Genomic DNA, 18,962 nt, shown 5'->3' on the forward strand with positions numbered 1-18,962 from the left:
TTTTATGTTTCAATTTATTAAAAAAATAAATACTTCATTCAAAAGCCAAATGTTTGTGTGCATGTTTACCTTCTGTATCTTCAAAGGATTATTAGATTATTAAATTATGTTTGTCACCATATTTTCTAATTATAATCTATGTAAAATCAAAGTGCAAAAGAATAGAAAGTAAATATATATAAGTATCCTTGCATATGTCATTTAAGGGAATATAACTTTAACATTATTTTTACAACAAAAGTATACTTCTGATTTACTTGTTCACATATTACCACTGGATATTCAATCAAGTAATGCAGAATCGTGTTAAAGCGGTAAATCCAGTCATAACAATTATCCAACCACATACACTATGCCTGTTTCTGGATCCACAATAATTGCATGGAGAATGTTTTTTTAACCTGAGATGGATTTTTGAAATTATTATGATCAGGTGGATTATCTATTTCATGTCTCTCATAGTTGAGCAGAATTTTTAGAGTTATATCCAATTACTCCTTTCTGCTTGTTGGTGGAATAAATATGCCATAGTGCTGAATTTGTTTCTTCCTATCCTTTGCACAAGTCTGTGCACCATCACTCAGGAAGTTTGAGAAAACCTGCAGAGCTCATTGGAGGAAAGCTGGTGAGATACGTAAAGGGGGAAAGTGAGCAATGAAAAAACTAGTTGTGTTTATGGAAGGAGATACATGGAACAGTTCACATAATCTAGTAACCTAAATTTTCTCATTTACAATTATCTAATCCTGATCTTTCAATCAAAATAATATATTATATATAATATTATATGCATTATATACATATACTTATTAATATTAGGTAAAGTAAAGGTCCCACCGCACATGTGTGCTAGTCGTTTCCAACTCTAGGGCTCCTCTCCATTTCAAAGCCGAAGAGCCAGCGCTCGTCCGAGGACGTCTCCGTGGTCATGTGGCCGGCATGACTAGACGCCAAAGGCGCACGGAACGCTGTTACTTTCCCACTGTAGTGGTCCCTATTTTTCTACTTGCATTTTTACGTGCTTTCGAACTGCTAGGTTGGCAAAAGCTGGGACGAGTAACAGGCGCTCACTCTGTTACGCGGCACTCGGGATTCGACCCGCCAAACTGCCGACCTTCTGATCAACAAGCTCAGCGTCCTAACACACTGAGCCACCACGTCCCTATTAATATTACATATACATAAATTTAAGCTTTCTTCAAAATTTCCCGTTTACTATTTTAGTAATCAAATTCTTAGCCATATGGCTATACATCAGTACTACATCAGTTCCTTCTTTCCAGCAACTTTTGGAACAGCCTGTTATGTAACCTAACTTTAAAATATACCTTGTAAAAGCCAGTCTGAATATATGGTGACTCTCATTTCTTCTAAGCATATTTTCTGGTAAAGTTTTAGCTCAAAGAGCAGCCACATCTCCTTATCCCTTTTTGACCACTGTTTGTGATGAAGATTTCTTAGAAACTCAGAAAGTTTGAAAAAAATCAAATTGGATTAATTTTTTAAAATGTTTAGATTTTTTTAAAAAAATGTATAGATTTTCTGTTAAATGCTGCAAATTGCAAGGAAACAGGAAGACAGTATATATAATAGTTGGATAATTTGTCACTGCTGAAGAATCTTTATACCAAAGAATACAATGAAGGATTGAAGAATTGATGAAAAACAGATTAAAGCATGCTTTTTAGGAGTTTCATAACAGCAAAGAACTGATGGCTTGAAAAGGAAGCAGTAACTAAGGTAGTGTGTAATATATACAAAGGCAAATTCAAAGTTACCGTTTCCAATTACACAGAACATATTATTGAAGAGTAAACACTTGCAGTTACTAGAATAGTGAACATCTCTTCCACTGTGCATTTGAAAATGGCTGCTTGTAGTATTTTATATGGGGGCATTGTTAAATTCATAAGGGTGTCATTTCAACTCATGCAAAAAAGATTAATTAATTAGCCAACATGTTAAATTTTTGAAACACTTAATTATTGTTATGGAAAATACTTCTTCACATTATTGTTGGGCACAAATAACCAGCATCATATCTAAATGCCTGTAGAAAGAGACACCCATTTTTAGAACTATTACTTGCAACTATATTTTTACCCTATACAAAATTCACACCTTAAGCACTGGTACAGAGTTCTGCTTGCAGAGTGATATGTCTGCTTATGAACTCTTGATAAGTTATTGCCTCAAGGCCCAAGAATCTTCTGTTAATGAAGACTAACTAGGAAGTCCTGCTCAGCATCTCATGAAGCTCCCAGGACCCCAGTTCACTTCATCCCATAGGGATGAAGGTAGCTATCAGGAAAGGAATTACAGGAAAGGGAAGTTTCCATTCATCCAATAATAAGCCTTTCACATCTTGGCTCCCATAATTCTCTAAGGTTACTCAGAATAATGCATCTTCCATTCACTCCATCTTTTTTGCAATGTGATTTTTTTACATCAAAATCAAGTTCAATGGATATTCTGTTTTAAAAGAGGGAAATCCTCCCTGGAGGTAAAATAATACAGATTTCTTGGATAGGCTTTTTAAAAAGAATTTTTACTTAAATATAGATAGCTCAATGGGCAGCATATAAATCTAATAAATAAATAAAATGATAAAATGGAATAACTTAATGGAGAAGAGTACTTCCTGATTTCCTCTAGGAATCTCATTATTTGCCCTATTCATAAAAACATTTGCCTGTGAATCATGCAGAAACGTAATTGAACCAAACTGAATAAAATTAATAAAACAAGGCAAATATTATGAAGCTTTGTGGGGGGTTTTGCAACACAATTCCTTTCATACATTCCAGGATATAAAAACAAAGGTCTAAGAATGCAGGACTGCAGAATAATCATTGATAAATTTAAATCAATAAGGTTTACTGTCCTATTTCATCATTTTTACTAATTAAATAAAACAGTTTGTATTCCAATCAGATTATTTCCTCCCCTCTTCTTCTGCTTAATGTAGAGATGGAGAGGGGGATTTACAGGAGATTTTGCTATCCAGCTGAGAGGCAATGACTTCTGGTTCCCTTTATTCTCTTTGTCCATTTGTGTGTCCAGGAGGACAGAGATAATAAGAAAGCTGGGGAGAGGCAGAGCCTGAGGAGACTGGCATGGAAATCACATGTCATCGCAGAAAAACATTATCTGAAAAAAGAAATCCCCTTTGTTTTGAACCCTTTGAATGTGCATCTTAGGGCTTTTCTAGGCAATTCTCTTACAGCTAAGGAGAGGCTAAACATCCCATAATTAACAAATTGCAAAACAAAACATTGTGAGAAAAGGGGGTTCTCTTCTAGCTACTACTAATGGTAGTCAGATAAACACAGATGTCTTACTCTTTGTGCCTCCTATGCCATGTTGTAAAATCTTAAAATCCTATGTATTATAAGTGCTGTATTATAATTTTATTTGTCTGGATATTACACACTCCCTGGCAGGAGCATTCAAGCATCCAGGCATGGAATATTGCATGCAATACTTTTAAAAAACTTGACAGTAATGAAAATAGTTTCAACAATATTCTGTTCAGCGTCTCTTTCCCTTATCATTTTGCTTGCATTCTTTCTCTACACCGCATGCTATTTTAGCATTAGCCACACATCATACAGATAGAAAATATTAGTATAGCACTAGAAGTAAAGTTAATTGATTAGTGTTACCTTGAAATGCCCTTGTGCTATGTATCAAATGCTTAAAATTATGGAAAACTAGCAAATAATTCCCTCAGACACAAATTTTGCAATGGCAGAGCAGACTGTGTTACCTGTGATGTCTTTAATCTCTCCTTCTACTCCAGCCATTTCTGGAGCCATGGATGAGCGAATGCTGGCAACTAAGTCTCCTACAATGTCGTGGAGAGCAGTAAAGTTCTCTAGGTTCAATAGGTGCATATCAAGGGGTTCGCTTGCTATTTCCTTTAATTCCCCTTCCACTGCATCCTGCACTCCAATGGCAAACATGTTTACCTCAGCAGATTTAAGTATAGATTATGGTAGAGCCACATCATCTTGGGATCGTCCATCCGTTAACACTATAACAATCTGGGGAATGCCATTGTTCGCTCTGCTTCCAGTGGCTTTAGTTAGATGGTTCCGAATTAGGAACTCTAATTCTTGTCCGGTCTTGGTTCCTCCCCCCATGTAAGGCATGTGTGAAATATGGGAGAGGATATTTTGCAAAGTATGATAGGTGTTTAACTGGAACTCTGGATGTGGGTTTCCGCTGAACTGGACCAGACCAAACTGAAAATCATTTCCTCCCACATCTAATTGTTTAACAACATCATACAGAAACTCTCGAACAAGTTGGAAATGTTCGTTTCCAATGCTCCAAGAGGAATCCACTAGAAATATTATATCAGCAGCAGCACTGATTTTGACATCTTTTAAAAAAACACATTGATTTATGATTTTTCAGAGGTCATGGTGGAGAGAAAGATCTTGTCCTACGTTAATAGCCAGGCTCTTCTTTTATATCACCAACAACCCAGAGTTCATTTACACTGGGGCAGGTGGAAAACTATTCAAATCCTGGAAATTATTCTTGTTTAATAAACACTGATTGATGTGGCAATTTTAAACTACTAAAGCAGCTTGCAGAAATGCTAAACTAAGCTAGAATTCTTTCCACTGGAATGTTTTCTTCTTATGGTATGATTTTAGTGAGATTTCCTTGCCTAGGTAAGAGAAAGCAAGTCTGCTGTTTATATACAACAGTATATTGACTCAATAGTTGATTGAGGAATACTGAGACTAATCCAAGAGACAAGAAGAGATGAATTCAGGTTGAAAGAGGGCAAATCTGGACAGCACTTAATGTGCCCATCTGAAGTTCTACACATGAGTTTCCACTGAACAGGATCACCCTCTTCCTAAATGAGCAAAACAGGAGATTTTTCTACTTCTCTCCTCCATCTCCCTCTCACTCTCTCCCCTAGATCACATATCCTGTAAAGCAGCAGTCCCCCACCTTTACAGCTTGCTGGCCTGGTGGGGGGGAAAAGGAAACTGGCCGATGCATGTGCACACACATATACACATTGGCATGCTGCTTGCGCAAGTTGAGCTGCTCACATGCATGTGTGCACCAGCTCACCACTTGTGCAGCCTAGTTCCAAACAGGCCACACCCCAGTAGCGGGCCACAGCCCAGGTTTGGGGACCCTGTCTTTAAAGCCATTAGTTTTGGTTTAGTGCATGAAACTAACCAATGTGGGTTGTAAAAATGGCTTAGCATTTTATGAGAACTAAGCTGCTTTAGCATATTCAGTAACTGATTTCCACCATGATACTCAGCAGTCCAATTCCTTTCTGGAGAAAAATCCCTCTATCTGTTCCCTGGAATCTGTATTTTAATTGCTATCCAGAAAGTCAGTGAAAGAAAGAAGGAAGAAATGAAAGTGCATATTTCTTTCTCTGCCCCATACTGCATGGCAGATACTAAAAGGGAAGAGTGGAGGTCTGGGGGAGTGGGGGGAAGAGTTGCTAATGGAAAGAGTTGAGGGGCAGCTAGGAGGAACAGGTTTTTGTGGGAATTTTCAGATTTATTTTTAAAAGGTTGTTTTGAAATAAGTTGTTACAGTATTAGTTTTGCATTTTCTTACTCTGGTTCATATTAAATTCCTTCATATAGTACCAATATTATAAGAACATGATGCTGTCTTTGTTCATCAGACAGAAGAAAAGTCAAATTAAAATTAATTGAAAATTGTTCCAATGTGCAATATTTCCCAAATATTTTGTAATATTACTTAATTCTTTACTGCAGAAAAGAATCAAGCACAAAATCAATCACCTGTATCATTGGGAAAAGAACATTTATCTCTTTAGAAATGTAACATATGAGAGTTGGCTCACTTTCACAAAAATATCCCCATTTTTCCTATGCTGTACCTATGCCCCAAATAACATTGATCTATTCCAGCATACCCACCATTGTATAAGAATGAACAGGGTAGGTACAGCGGAGGCAACTGCTTGTTCATCAAGGCATGCATGCAAGAGATATGCTACATACAGTATATATGCCTATGTACACATGGCAAAAATTCAAAGATAGACATTGGCAATCGGTACTACAGCAATATACAACAGCAATATATTTTTCTCTTCAAAATTTCCAAGAAAAACCTGGGATAATTTTCCATTTTTAAATACTGAATCATTTAAAAATAAAAGACACTTACTAGTTTCTTTCTGCTGTGCATCAGCCTCATGATTGCCTGAGAGTAAAAGACAACAGATTGTTGCAAAAATCAAATGGTGATACTTCTTCATTATGTTTGGTTATGAGTTGGTTAGCTTTTCAAAGCACCACTTTTAGATCTGAAAAGAAATGGAAATGTTGTCAGTTGAAATTTGATATACAGAAACCAATAATATATCATAATAATACTGACTTTGTTTTTGTCTATATATAGCAAAATAATGCAATATCTTCACTATAAAATATCTCATTGATGTTCATAAGAAAACTTTTTTCTCACCTTTTCTGGTACCCATTAATGCTAGCTGGGAAACTATTTACTACAGTATTATACTGACATCCAAGTATCTTCCAATGAAACCAATAACCAAATTTGGGCCAAGTGGCCTCTCCTATTCTTTCCTTCACCTCTCCCAAAATAATTCTCCCCTTGGATTTGGCTAAGTAAGACACACCTTTGAATAGGTTCCCAATGTTGTAGACTCAATGCCACCCAATTCAACTGTTGGCTTAGGATATTCAGTTCGAAATTTTCTGTTAAGAATTAAGGTAGCATTTGGCCACCTGCATCCAGTATCTAGTACTTCATGGGCTTCCTCTCCCCAAAACACACATACAGGAAGTCCTTGCTTACTGACCACTACTTCAATGACCAAAGTAAAGATAGTGCCAGAAAAGGAAATTTATGACCAATCCTCAAACCTGCAGTCATTGCAGTATCCCTGCAATCACATAATTGTGAATTGAGCATTTGGCAACTGGTGCTCATTTACAACAGTCACAGCATCCCACAGTCATGTGGTCACCATTTATGACCATCACAAAGTCAATGGGGAAGCCAGCTGGAAGTCACAAGTCAAGGTTGTATAATGTCATGCTTAACAACTGTGGGTGATTTACTTAATGACTGCAACTAGAACTGGTGTCATAAGTTGGTATGGTCACATGACATTTCATTTTACAACTGTGACCTTAGCAATGGAGTTGCTTGTCTCAATTATGGTTGGTACACGATGACTACTTGTGAATGGAAATGTCTCTTTACAATTAACTGAAAGTGTTTCATAGTTTCAATTCAGTTTCTTTTGTTTCAAATTCTGAGCTTATTAATGAAATCCTGCCCCCCCCATTTGTAAGAAAAATAAACTGTCAAAGACACAGCAGTTAGCAATAAAGAGCTCCAGTTCATGACACAGTTCCAGAAACTGAGTATCATCTGCTAAGTTAATTGATACAAAGTACCATGATCATAATCAGGGCTAAAATTTCATTGATGATTTCTCTTAGAAAATATTTGAAAGTTCTTTTGATGGGATCAGAAATAAAAGGAGCTGCTAAATCCTGACCATGAGACTGACCATGATTCAATAAATAGGAAGGTTTAAGTGTACTCTGCGTACTCTGAGTTTCAGAGGGGCATAGGATGAAAGTCAGATGGCCACATTGTTATGGTTAGCAGACCCGAACTGAATCAACAAAAGGTTACTTTGTAGTGAATAGAGGAAGTGAAAGTAGTGAAACCCACATGCATACCCCCTCCCCCTTAGTAGTATGATGAAATCCAGGAGATAGTAAGAATTGGTTTTAAATCAGAAGATAGATAGAAATGAAATATAACTGGATTTTGACAGTTGTGATACGTCGTGACACGTCATGTGACATGCTGAGTTTGACACCCGTGATTTAAAGGTTCATTTGTTTCTGGTAGTTTTTTGTTCCTTACTGTGTTCAGTTTTGATACAGTCTTCTTCCTTCAGTTGGAGTTTTTGTTAGTTGAGTCTCGGAGTGGCTAGACTTGCCTCTAGACCCTTTACTTTTTCTTCGAGTAATTCATTTAGTTTACATTTACTACATGTGTAATTTGGATCTTCTATGGGCATGAATACATACATGGAAAATATTTTGCAAATCACAACAGTATAAGTATTTTTTCCCATGATTTTTTCAAGACCATGTTTTTCTTCTTGCAGTTGCTAAAAGTTTTTTAAAAATCTAAAAGTTGATTTAAGAATTAAAATTTCAAAACTTTTTTAAAAATTCAAAAAAAATTAAAAGATTTTTTTAAAATTTTAAAAAATTCTAAAAAATTCAATTTTTAGATGTTAGTCTTTTGGTGCCTCTTGTGGCTGATGTTGAAGTAAGATTTAAATGTAAATGGGATTGACCTCTAGATTCAGTTTATAATCTTGTTTATAATTACATAAAATTATATAAAAATATATATAAACATTATATAAAAGTTATGTAATCTTGAATGGGAATTAAAGTGTACCCTGTTTACTACCTATGTACTTTTAAGTTCCACACAGAAGACCCCACACAATTCAGTGTTTATGTCCAAGCTCTGGGTATAAATATCTAACTTATTCCTTGCACAAGAACAAAAAGGATTTTCCTAGACTACCAGTGAAGTGAAAGCAGTGATTCAATGTGATATAATACTTAGGACCAGTTACTATCTAACTCATACAACAGTTCTATGAGCAGTTGTGTAGTAGTAGGGAGAGCAATACTTGGGAATGGTCTGTTATGACATTAGTCTACTGGTGGATCACTGAAATTCTGGAGTTTTTTTTTCTTTTCTATTTTTTAAAACCAGCTGCTCTACTCAATAGCAGACCTTCTTGCCTTATAATCTTTGCCTTATAATCTTTCAATTAACCATGTCTTATCAGCATCTGATGGCTATATGTAGGCTTGGGGATAAATCAGGAAGAGTGGCATTTCTTGTATAAGTAAAATGAATGTGAAAGGCCACAATGCAAGAAAGACTGCAGCAAAAATGCCTTTTTCTCTGTTAAGGGCATATAGAATTTTGCTGTCAGAAAACTATTTTCATCTATGGATGGATGAGGATTATGATGGTAACTGAACAAGAAACTTGGGATTCATGTGAATACTGAGAAATAGGGTTAGAGGCTAAACTGAAAGTTTGAAGAACCCTCCTTCTACAAGACTAAAGTAAGGCTGTCTTTTCCAGCACAATGGGAAGCTTTTCCGATTAAACCACTCTATTTGAGGCAAGCCTGTCAACTGTTTCATACGCAGCTCTTCCTGTACTTACCATAAATATCTGAAAAGATCTGTAATCCAAGCAAACACATTGTTTCTTTAACTATACAAATATGGCAAGGACAGCCATTTTCTCCTTTGAAGGAGAATGTCATGGTTCCGACAGATGAAATTCTTCAAAAGAACTTCGAGGCATTGTTTACCTTAAAAAATCTTTTATTTGAGAAACAAAGTATCAGCACTACATAGTTAAAGCCAAAAACTGAAATTCCCTCCCCTGGGCACAAAGTAGCAAAGCACAATTCCCTCCTCCAATTAACAGTCATAAATCACATTCCTCAATTAGCTTGAAGAGAGAGCTGGCTTTCTTCCCAGCTCTCCAGCCTGCCAAATCTTTATCAACTCTGGGCGCAATAACCTTGGATTCCCATGGCTGAGTTATTATTGTTATGACTAACTGGACTCTCATCCACATCCCCCCTCCCAGCATCAACCAACTCTAAAAGCGAAATAGAAAAAATGGTTACATTTCTATCCGTTGTCAAAAGAAGAACATCCGATGTTAGCAGCATTGACATCCGCCCCCACCCTTACAAAAAGGACAAATCCTGTAATGCAAACAAAAGCACAGGTTAGGGGTTGCCTCTTGGTTTGTTACAGTGTTTCTTATAGAATCTATTAATGAGTCTGTCAGCTTTTACATCACTAGATTTCACCCAGGTGGCCTCAGACAATGGATATCCCTTCCAATGCACTAAATACTGCAATTTCTCTTTAAAAATTCTTGAATCAAGAATACGCTTTACTTCACAGTGAGTCTGTCCTGCCACTATGAGAGGTCCAGGTGCCTTCTTAGGGGGAGATCTTAAGATGGAATCCTGAAAAGATTCCAACAGGCTTCAATGGAAAATGTGGTGAACTTTCCCTATGAGCCTGGGAAGTTTTAATTTTACCATGACTGGGTTAATGATCTTTACAATGGGGAAGGGTGCTAAGTACTTTGATTCTAACTTCTTACTAGGTAACCTAAGCCCTAAATATTTAGTTGACTGATAAACCTTTTCCCCAACTTGAAATGTCCTTTGAGGAGCCCTTTTCCTATCTGCCTGTTTTTTGTATGTCTCTGAAGCCTTTTTCAAAGCAATTTTCATGGTTTTCCAGACCTCCTCCCACCCCCTCACCCATTGATCAAGATTTTGGTAAGCAGAGAGTCCTTGGGGATATTCGTGTATTGGGCTGAGTTCCTTTCCTGTGGCCACTTTAAAAGGCATGAAGCCAGTGCTGCTGAGAACAGAGTTATTATAAGCCACCTCTGCAAAAGGGAGGAGGTCAGTCCAGTTTGTTTGTTGATCATCCACATAGAATCGTAGATATTATTCCACCATTGAGTTTGCAGATTCAGGCACCCGTTTGGTAGACGAGTGAAAGGCCAAAGATAGTCCTTGAGATAAGCCAATTAGTTTGAGAAAACTCCTCCAAAACATAGCTGTAAACTGCATCCCACTATCAGAGTTTATTTGTTTTGGTGCACCATGCAGTCTGTAGATGTGTTTCAGGAACATCTTGGCTAGTCGTTGGGCAGATGGGAGTGAGCAATAAAGTAAGCCTGCTTTGAAAACAGATATATCACAGTCCAGATGACCATATTTCCCCTACTTTCAGGTAGATCTACTATAAAATCCATAGCAATTTCTTCCCATGGTTGGGAAGGGTCCGCCACCAGTTGCAACAATCCAGGAGGTTTCCCTGGAATTCTTTTCATGGTGACGCATACAGCACAACTCTGGACATAGTTTTCCATGTCCCGTTTCAATTCCGGCCACCAGAATTGCCAGTGGATGAGGTGTAGGGTTTTCAAATATCCAAAGTGCCCATCCTGTTTTATGTAATGGCCGTTTTGGAGAGCATTAAGGTGGAGGGTCTCTTGCAAGTATAGCTTTCCTGCCTTGTAAACCAAACCATCCAGGCATGTTAGGGAGGTTTGATTGTCCTTGAACCATTGGTCGGTGAGTAGCTCTTGCTTTATTTTCTTTGCCCCAGGGTCATTGGGGCTTAGGACTCTGTGTAGCTTGAGTTGAGAAGCAGTTTGTGGATTGAAGATAATTGCCTTATTAACCTCTTCACGCTGGCTCTTGTACTGGGGCAGTCTGGATAAAGCATTAGCTGAGAAGTTTTTTCCTCCCAGTATGTACTTTAGGTTGAAATTAAAATGGTTAAAGTACTGCACCCATCATACTTGTTTTGGAGACAATTTGCAGGGAGTTTTCATTGCTTCTAGGTTTTTGTGATCAGTCCAAACCTTGAAAGGCACCTTGCTCCCCTCTAGATAGTGTCTCCAGTTTAATAGAGCCCAGCGGAACACAAAGGCTTCCTTTTCCCACACAGCCCACCTCCTCTTGCTCTCAGTGAATTTTTTCAAGGTGTAGGCACAGGGTTGTAGGGTCCCACTCTGGTTCTTTTGCAGTAGCAGAGCTACAATGGCCATGTTGCTGGCATTGGCTTGAATTACAAAGGGATTCCCTGGGCAGGGATGCTTTAAGACCGGTTCAACAGTAAATAGTCTTTTTAAGTTCTCAAAAGCATTCTGACAGCTCATAGTCCATGTTAGTGGTTGGCCCAGATGTGGCTTTCCTCCCTCTTTGCCTGTTTTTAGTAATTCCATTAGGGGTAGGGGAATTTCAGCAAAGGAGAGGATGAATTGATGGTAGAAGTTGGTGAATCCTAGGAAGCGCTGGAGCTGTTTGCGAGTTTTTGGGGGCTGCCACTCAATTATGGCTTTCACTTTGGTCAGGTCCATTTCAATGCCCTCGCTGGAAATTCTGTAGCCAAGATAATCTAGTTGGATCTGATGAAACTCACACTTAGTTTGACATAAAGTTTAGCATTCAACAGTTTCTTTAGCTCTTGTCTCACTAGTTTTATGTCTCACTAGTCATATTCGTGCTGTATATCAGGATGTCATCAAGATACACCAGAACCCCTTCGTATAAATGGTCATGTAGGACCTGATTAATCAGTTGCATGAAGACAGCTGGATCCCCCTGTAGCCCAAATGGCATGACTTTAAATTGATAGTTCCCCATGGGACAGTTAAAAGCAGTTTTCCACTCATCTCCCTCTTTTATCATCACCCGGTAATATGCCTCTCTCAGGTCCAACTTAGTGAAGACACTCCCCTTTGCCAGGTGGGTTAGTAAGTCCTTCAGAAGGGGGAGGGGTATTTATTTTCCATGCTCACCACAGTCACAAGAAAAATATATTTTGGAATGGAAAAGATGGATTGATTATATTCAGAACAAATATGGGACTAAAAAGTTTCAAATAGCATATGAATAATTCTTAACAATTATAGAAGTGTTATTATAATTACTTTAGTTTTGTTATAAGGGAGTTAAAGGGTGGAAGGTTTGCTAACATTGTAATATGTTAACTGTCGCTGTAATAAGAGGATAGAGCGGTGGCAGGTTCAGCCTGAGTCCCAGCATTCTCCTGTGTGGGGGACGTGACTTGGGCAATAGTTTCATGGGTGATCCAGTTGGATTTCTCTCTCATTGGCTGCTGGGCTGGTTTCTTTCTCACTGCTGGTCCCAGTCTACTCTGCTGTTGAGGGTAAGGGACTGGGCAACTTGCTGCTCGATGCCCTTGTTGTCCACATCTGAAACACTTGATCGGTGGGCCTGCAGGTGGTCTGGGATTTTCAGTAGCTGCAGCAGTTGGAGGCTTTCAGGGGGTTGGCTGTCGTTTGAGTTGATTTGGCCTCTACTCAGCTTCTTGTGGGGGTGACTTCTTATAGTGGGCGAGCTGAACGTCTAGTCTTACTGCTGCCTGGTACCATTCTTGCAGTTAATCAGGGACTGCTTGATATATATTGATATATACAGGCCTGGGAGAGGTGGTTGTCTAGTCCCTCCTTGAAGTGATGGACTAGGGATTGCTTGGGCCACCTCTCTATTCGGCCGGCTATCTTGTGAAACTCTCGTACATATTCCAGTGCAGGTCTGCCGGCTTGTTTTATTTTGTGGATTTGTTCCTCCACTTTGAGGGCAATGGATGGGTCCTTGAACCTTCCTCTCAGTCCTAGGAAGAAGATCTGGGGGTCCTCCAACTCAGGTGCTTGCTCATTATATAAATTGTTCAGCCACTTGGATGCTTCCCCTTCCAAGGTGGACGAAACGACATTGACCAAAGCGGCTGGGTTCAGATAGAAATAGGCACAGCGGTTCAAGTGAGAGTGCACCTGGTTGAGGAAAAAGATCAGCTTCTCCAGGTCCCCATCAAAGGTTGCTCTAAGAGGTGGTGCCATCATTGGTTGCTGGCCGACCCACTGTGGATGTGTCCTTGTGGCTTGGGCTTTGCCCCCAACTTAGAGGTCTGAAAAATTTCCTTTTCCACTGACATGCTGGCTTGCACTCTCCCCTCTGGGATAGCAGCCACTGCCAGGGTGCTGGTTTCAGGCACCCTTTATTTCCCCAAATCTTTGTCAGTCTATCCCTCAATTCTAGGGTTAGTGACTGGGGCTTGGGACCACAAGATAGCTAGGTAAAAGTTGTAGTTTGGGGCTTAATGTCATGGTTCTGACAGATGAAACTCTTCAAAAGAACTTTGAGGCATTGTTTACCTTAAAGAATCTTTTATTCGAGAAACAAATTATCGGCACTATATAGTTAAAGCCAAAAACTGAAATCCCCTCCCCCTGGGCACAAAGTAGCAAAGCACAATTCCCTCCTCCAATTAACAGTCATAAATCACATTCCCCAATTAGCTTGAAGTGAGGGCTTTCCTCCCAGCTCTCCAGCCCGCTAAATCTTTATCAACTCTGGGCGCAATTACCTTGGATTCCCATGGCTGAGTTATTATTGTTATGACTAACTGGACTCTCATCCACATCCCCCCTCCCAGCATCAACTAACTCTAAAAGTGAAATAGAAAAATGGCTACATTTCCATCTGTTGTCAAAGCAAGAACATCCGATGTTAGCAGCATTGACAGAGAATGCACATGTAACTCATGGAAAGCCATTCCCTCCAAAGAACAGCGTTCTGAGTGGAGGGAGTTCAGATGTTCTAATATCAAGTTCCAAGAATGTAGCTGAAAAATATATTACACAAATACATGTACTGCTGCAGTGCCAATAAGCTCAGATGTGCAAAGTGATGAAAATGGCATTTCATAGGGAAAGAACACTCTGAGACTGTTAGGGGGCCCTGGTGGGGGTTGAATCCAGCAAAAGGCTTACATGGAATTGCTGTTCAAGCCAGCTGCCTACGTTTTTACAGAACTCTCTGGAAATAGTGAGAGGAATAGTCTGTGTTGAACTGAATTCAAGCAGAAGCGAATCCCTCCATGAATTTTTATAGTAAAGGAGACCCAGCCAAAGAGGCCCAAGAGCTGATTTTACTCTCTCCTTCCTCATTTCCCAGTTACTTTTTTCTCTTCCTCTACTTTATCTTCCCTTTATATTCCCCATGCCAGGAATCTGTTATCTCTTCTAATACTAATACGGATACTGATACTAATTATAGTAAATTATCTTCTATTTATTTATTTTCTTCCAGGACAAATATGGTCTTTTGGGTCACCAGATAGTCTTGCATTAAAACTAGAGGAGATGAAATTGAAATCAGAGAGAAAGTCCATCTTCTGCTGCTGAAAGGCCAACTTCAAATGTCTTCTTTTCCTGAAATATATTGACTAGCAATTACAGAATGACTATTTCACTTTAGGAACTGGTGCTACATACTGTTCCCTACCTTCTCTCCTCTTTCTCTTTTCCTCTATCCATTTTGTGTCATGACTTTTAGACTGCAAGCTCATAGACAGGAACTGACTTTTAAAGCAAGATAATCATTTTAACTGAACAGCAGGTTAATCATACTTTTAATCTATCAACAATTTATGACAAATTCATGCTCTTTACACAAGCTGGATAATTGGATACTTGTAATGGAATGTATGAATGACCTTGGGGAAGAGATGCTGTCTAGGAAACAGTCAAACTAGACTGGCAGGAGTGGCTTAATGGTCAGAGAAAGAAACCTAGGAAAGACCCATCCTAACGTCTATGGAGATTCTCAGTCATCCAGGTCATGGTTGTCCCAAAGGTGCTTTTTCAAGAGGCATCTGGACTTTCTTGTTTTTCTTTGAAGATGTTTCACTTCTAATCCAAGAAGCGTCTTTGCTCTGCTGAGAGCTGAAGAAGCTTCTTAGATGAGAAGCAAAATGTCTTCAAAGAAAAACAAGAAAGTCCAGATGCCTCTTGAAAAAGCACCTTTGATACACCCATCCTAAGGGATCAAGCAGTTAAAAAAAGCAGGAAGTCTGTACTTTCAGACTTTCAAGATCCTGTTAATGTAGCTTACAATAAAGTAACTTTAACAGAATAACAGAGTTGGAAGGGACCTTGGAGGTCTTCTAGTCCAACCCCCTGGTTAAGCAGGAAACCCTATACAATTTCTGACAAGTGGCTGTCCAGTCTCTTCTTGAAAGCTTCCAGTGATGAACCTACCACAACTTCTGAAGGCAATCTGTTCCATTGGTTGGTTGTTCTCACTGTCAGAAAATTTCTTCTTATTTCTAAGTTGAATCTCTCCTTGATCAGTTTCCACCCATTGTTCCTTGTCTGGCCTTCAGGTGCTTTGGAAAATAGGTTGACCACCTCCTCTCTGTGACAGCCCCTCAAATATTGGAACACTGCTATCATGTCTCTCCTGACCACACCCAGTTCCTGTGACCATTCTTCATATATTTTGGTTTCCAGTCCCCTAATCATCTTTGTTGCTCTTCTCTGCACTTTTTCTAGTCTCAACATCTTTTTTTATAGTGTGGAGACCAAAACTGGATGCAGTATTCTAGGTGTGGTCTTACTAAGGCTTTATAGAGTAGTATTAGTACCTCACATGATATTGATTGAATCCCTTTGTTAATGCAACTAAGAATTGCATTGGCTTTTTTGGCTGCCACTGCCATATTTGGCTCATATTTAATTGATTGTTCACTAAGTCTCCAAGATCCTTCTCACAGTTACTGCTGTTAAGCCAGGTTTCACCCAATACACACACACACACACACACACACACACACACACACACACACACACACTAACACGTATGTATGTATGTATGTATGTATGTATGTATGTATGTATGTATTGGCTTAATAGCAGTAACTGTGAGAGGGATCTTGGAGTCTTAGTGAACAATCAATTTTTGCCTAAGTGTAAGACTACTTTTCTCTAAATTGAATTTTATTTTGTTAGATAGGGCCCAGTGTTCAGGTTTGTCAAGATCCATCTCAATCTTGAGCCTATCATCTAGGGTGTTGGCTATTCCTGCCAGCTTAGTGTCATCCGCAAATTTGATGAGTTCCACTTCTATTCCCTCATCTAAGTCGTTTATGTAGATATTGAAGAGTACTGAGCCTAAGATGGAACCTTGTGTTACTCCACTGCTTACTACCCTCCATGTAGCTGTAGTACCATTAAGGACTACGTATTGAGTATGGTTTGTTAGCCAGCTACAAATCCATTTGGTGGTGATGCTATCATCCCACTTTTTTCTAACTTATCAAGAAGTAAGTTGTGGTCTATTTTGTTGAATGCTTTGCTAATGTTTATTTATTTATTTATTTATTTTATTGGATTTGTATACCGCCCTTTCCCGAAGGACTCAGGGCGGTTTACAGGGAATTAAAACAAGAAATACAAAAATTAAAACAATTAAAAAGATTATAACAGTCCCTGAAAGAATAAAAACCCCAATTAAAATTAAAATTAAAATTAAAATTAAAATTCTCAGCCTGGGCCAGAGAGCTCGAAGAGCCAGGTCTTCAGGTCCCGGCGGAATGAACGGAGGTCGGGGTCAGTCCTCAGCTCCACTGGCTGCTGGTTCCAAAGGGCAGGCGCCCCCACTGAGAAGGCCCTATCCCTGGGCGTTACCCGCCGGCAATCTTTTACCGGCGGCACCCTGAGAAGACCCTCCCTGTGGGAGCGCACTGGACGAAGGGAACTTGATGCCGGCAGCAGGTGTTCCCTCAGATATCCCGGACCCAAGCCATTTAGGGCTTTATAGGTCATTACCAGCACCTTGAATCTTTATGTTTATGTCCACAGTATTTTGCTGGTCTACTAATTTAGTCACTTTGTCAAAGAATGAAATGAGATTGGTTTGGCATGATCTGTTTTTAACAAACCCATGCTGGCTTCTAGTTATAACTTTGTTTCTAGATGTTTGCAGAACTGTTTTTTGATTATCTTATCCAGTAGCTTCCTGGGTATTGATGTTAGGCTGATTTGTCTGTAGTTTCCTGAATCTATTTTTTTCCCTTTTTTGAAGATGGGAACTACATCAGCTCTTTTCCAGTCCTCTGATGGTTCCCAGTGCTCCAGGATTTTTGAAAAATATGGTATAGTGGTTCTGAGATAACATCTGCCAGCTCTTTCAGAAGTCTGGGATGTAATCCATCAGGTCCCAGTGATTTATATTCATCAAGGTCAAACAGATGATCTCTTACCATTCTCTTGCTTATTTTAATTTTTATTTCTAGTCTGTCTTTTACAGTTATGCTTTTAGTAGGTTTCTTTTTGCATGAAGACTGATGCAAAGAATGAGCTAAGCAGCTCTGCTTTGTCTCAACTGTTTGTTACTTCCTTGCCAACTTCTCTCTTTAGTGGACTGACTGTTCCCATGACTTTTTTCTTGTTATTTATATGTGGAAAGATTTTTTTATTATTATCTTTGCCTTTTGTTGCAAGTCTTTGTTCATTCTGAGCCTTTGCTTTCTTGACTTTGTCTTTGCAGATTCTGGCTAACTGCTGATTTTCTGCCTTAGTTATGTGTCCCTCTTTCCACTTTTTGTACTTATTCTTTTGCTGTACTTTAGTTTATGTAGTCATGTTTTCTGCCTGGTTTACCTGGGCAGGTAGACTTCCATACCAAATGATTGTTTCAGGTGTTCTAAAGTTTGAATAAATCACATTATTGTGGATATGTTAACATCAAATGACTGGATTCCTTTTTATAAAAACAAACAGTATTGGCGTGTGCATTAGCTAAATCAACAGTAGCCAAATTCTCATGCCTGCTGCCAGTGATGCCCTCGCCGTGATGTCCCGTTGCCTGGAGGCGGTCCAGGTCTGGATGGGGAGAAACAGGCTTTGTCTCAATCCTGCCAAGACTGAGTGGCTGTGCATACCGGCATCTCGGGTTAACCAGACTATTCCATCTTTAACGATGGGGGGTGAGGTGTTACCCCCCGTTGATAGGGCTCGCAACTTGGGCGTCCTCCTGGATTCACGGCTCAATTTTGAAGATCATATAGGAGCCGTGACCAGGGGGGCTTTTGCCCAGGTTCGCCTGGTGCGCCAGTTGCGACCCTACCTGGACCGAGATGCTCTACGCACAGTCACTCATGCGCTCGTGACCTCCCGTTTAGACTACTGCAACGCTTTCTACATGGGGCTGCCCTTGAGGACCACTCGGAGGCTTCAGCTGGTGCAGAATGCGGCAGCGCGAGTTGTGATGGGGGTTTCCCGACACTCCCATGTAACACCTCTACTCCGTGAGCTGCATTGGCTTCCGGTTGCCCTCCAGGTGAGATTCAAGGTGCTGGTGATGACCTATAAAGCCTTTAATGGCTTGGGTCCAGGATATCTGAGGGAACACCTGCTGCCGGCATCAAGTTCCCTTCGTCCAGTGTGCTCCCACAGGGAGGGCCTTCTCAGGGTGCCGCCGGTTAAAGATTGCC

The 18,962-nt window shown here is 39.6% G+C and overlaps 1 protein-coding gene across 1 annotated transcript in view; it reads right to left on the minus strand.

The window, feature by feature from the left end:
* The window catches only part of COL6A3 (collagen type VI alpha 3 chain), a 129,412-nt gene that overhangs the window by 90,042 nt on the left and 20,408 nt on the right, over positions 1–18,962 (minus strand). The window contains 3 exon segments of the mRNA XM_081338786.1: positions 3,770–3,992; positions 3,996–4,387; positions 6,190–6,328. Coding sequence (XP_081194912.1) covers positions 3,770–3,992; positions 3,996–4,387; positions 6,190–6,280 — 706 coding nt within the window. The 5' untranslated portion in view covers positions 6,281–6,328.

The sequence above is a fragment of the Vipera berus genome (genome assembly GCF_964194415.1).
Source record: "Vipera berus genome assembly, chromosome: 1".
NCBI lineage: Eukaryota > Metazoa > Chordata > Lepidosauria > Squamata > Viperidae > Vipera > Vipera berus.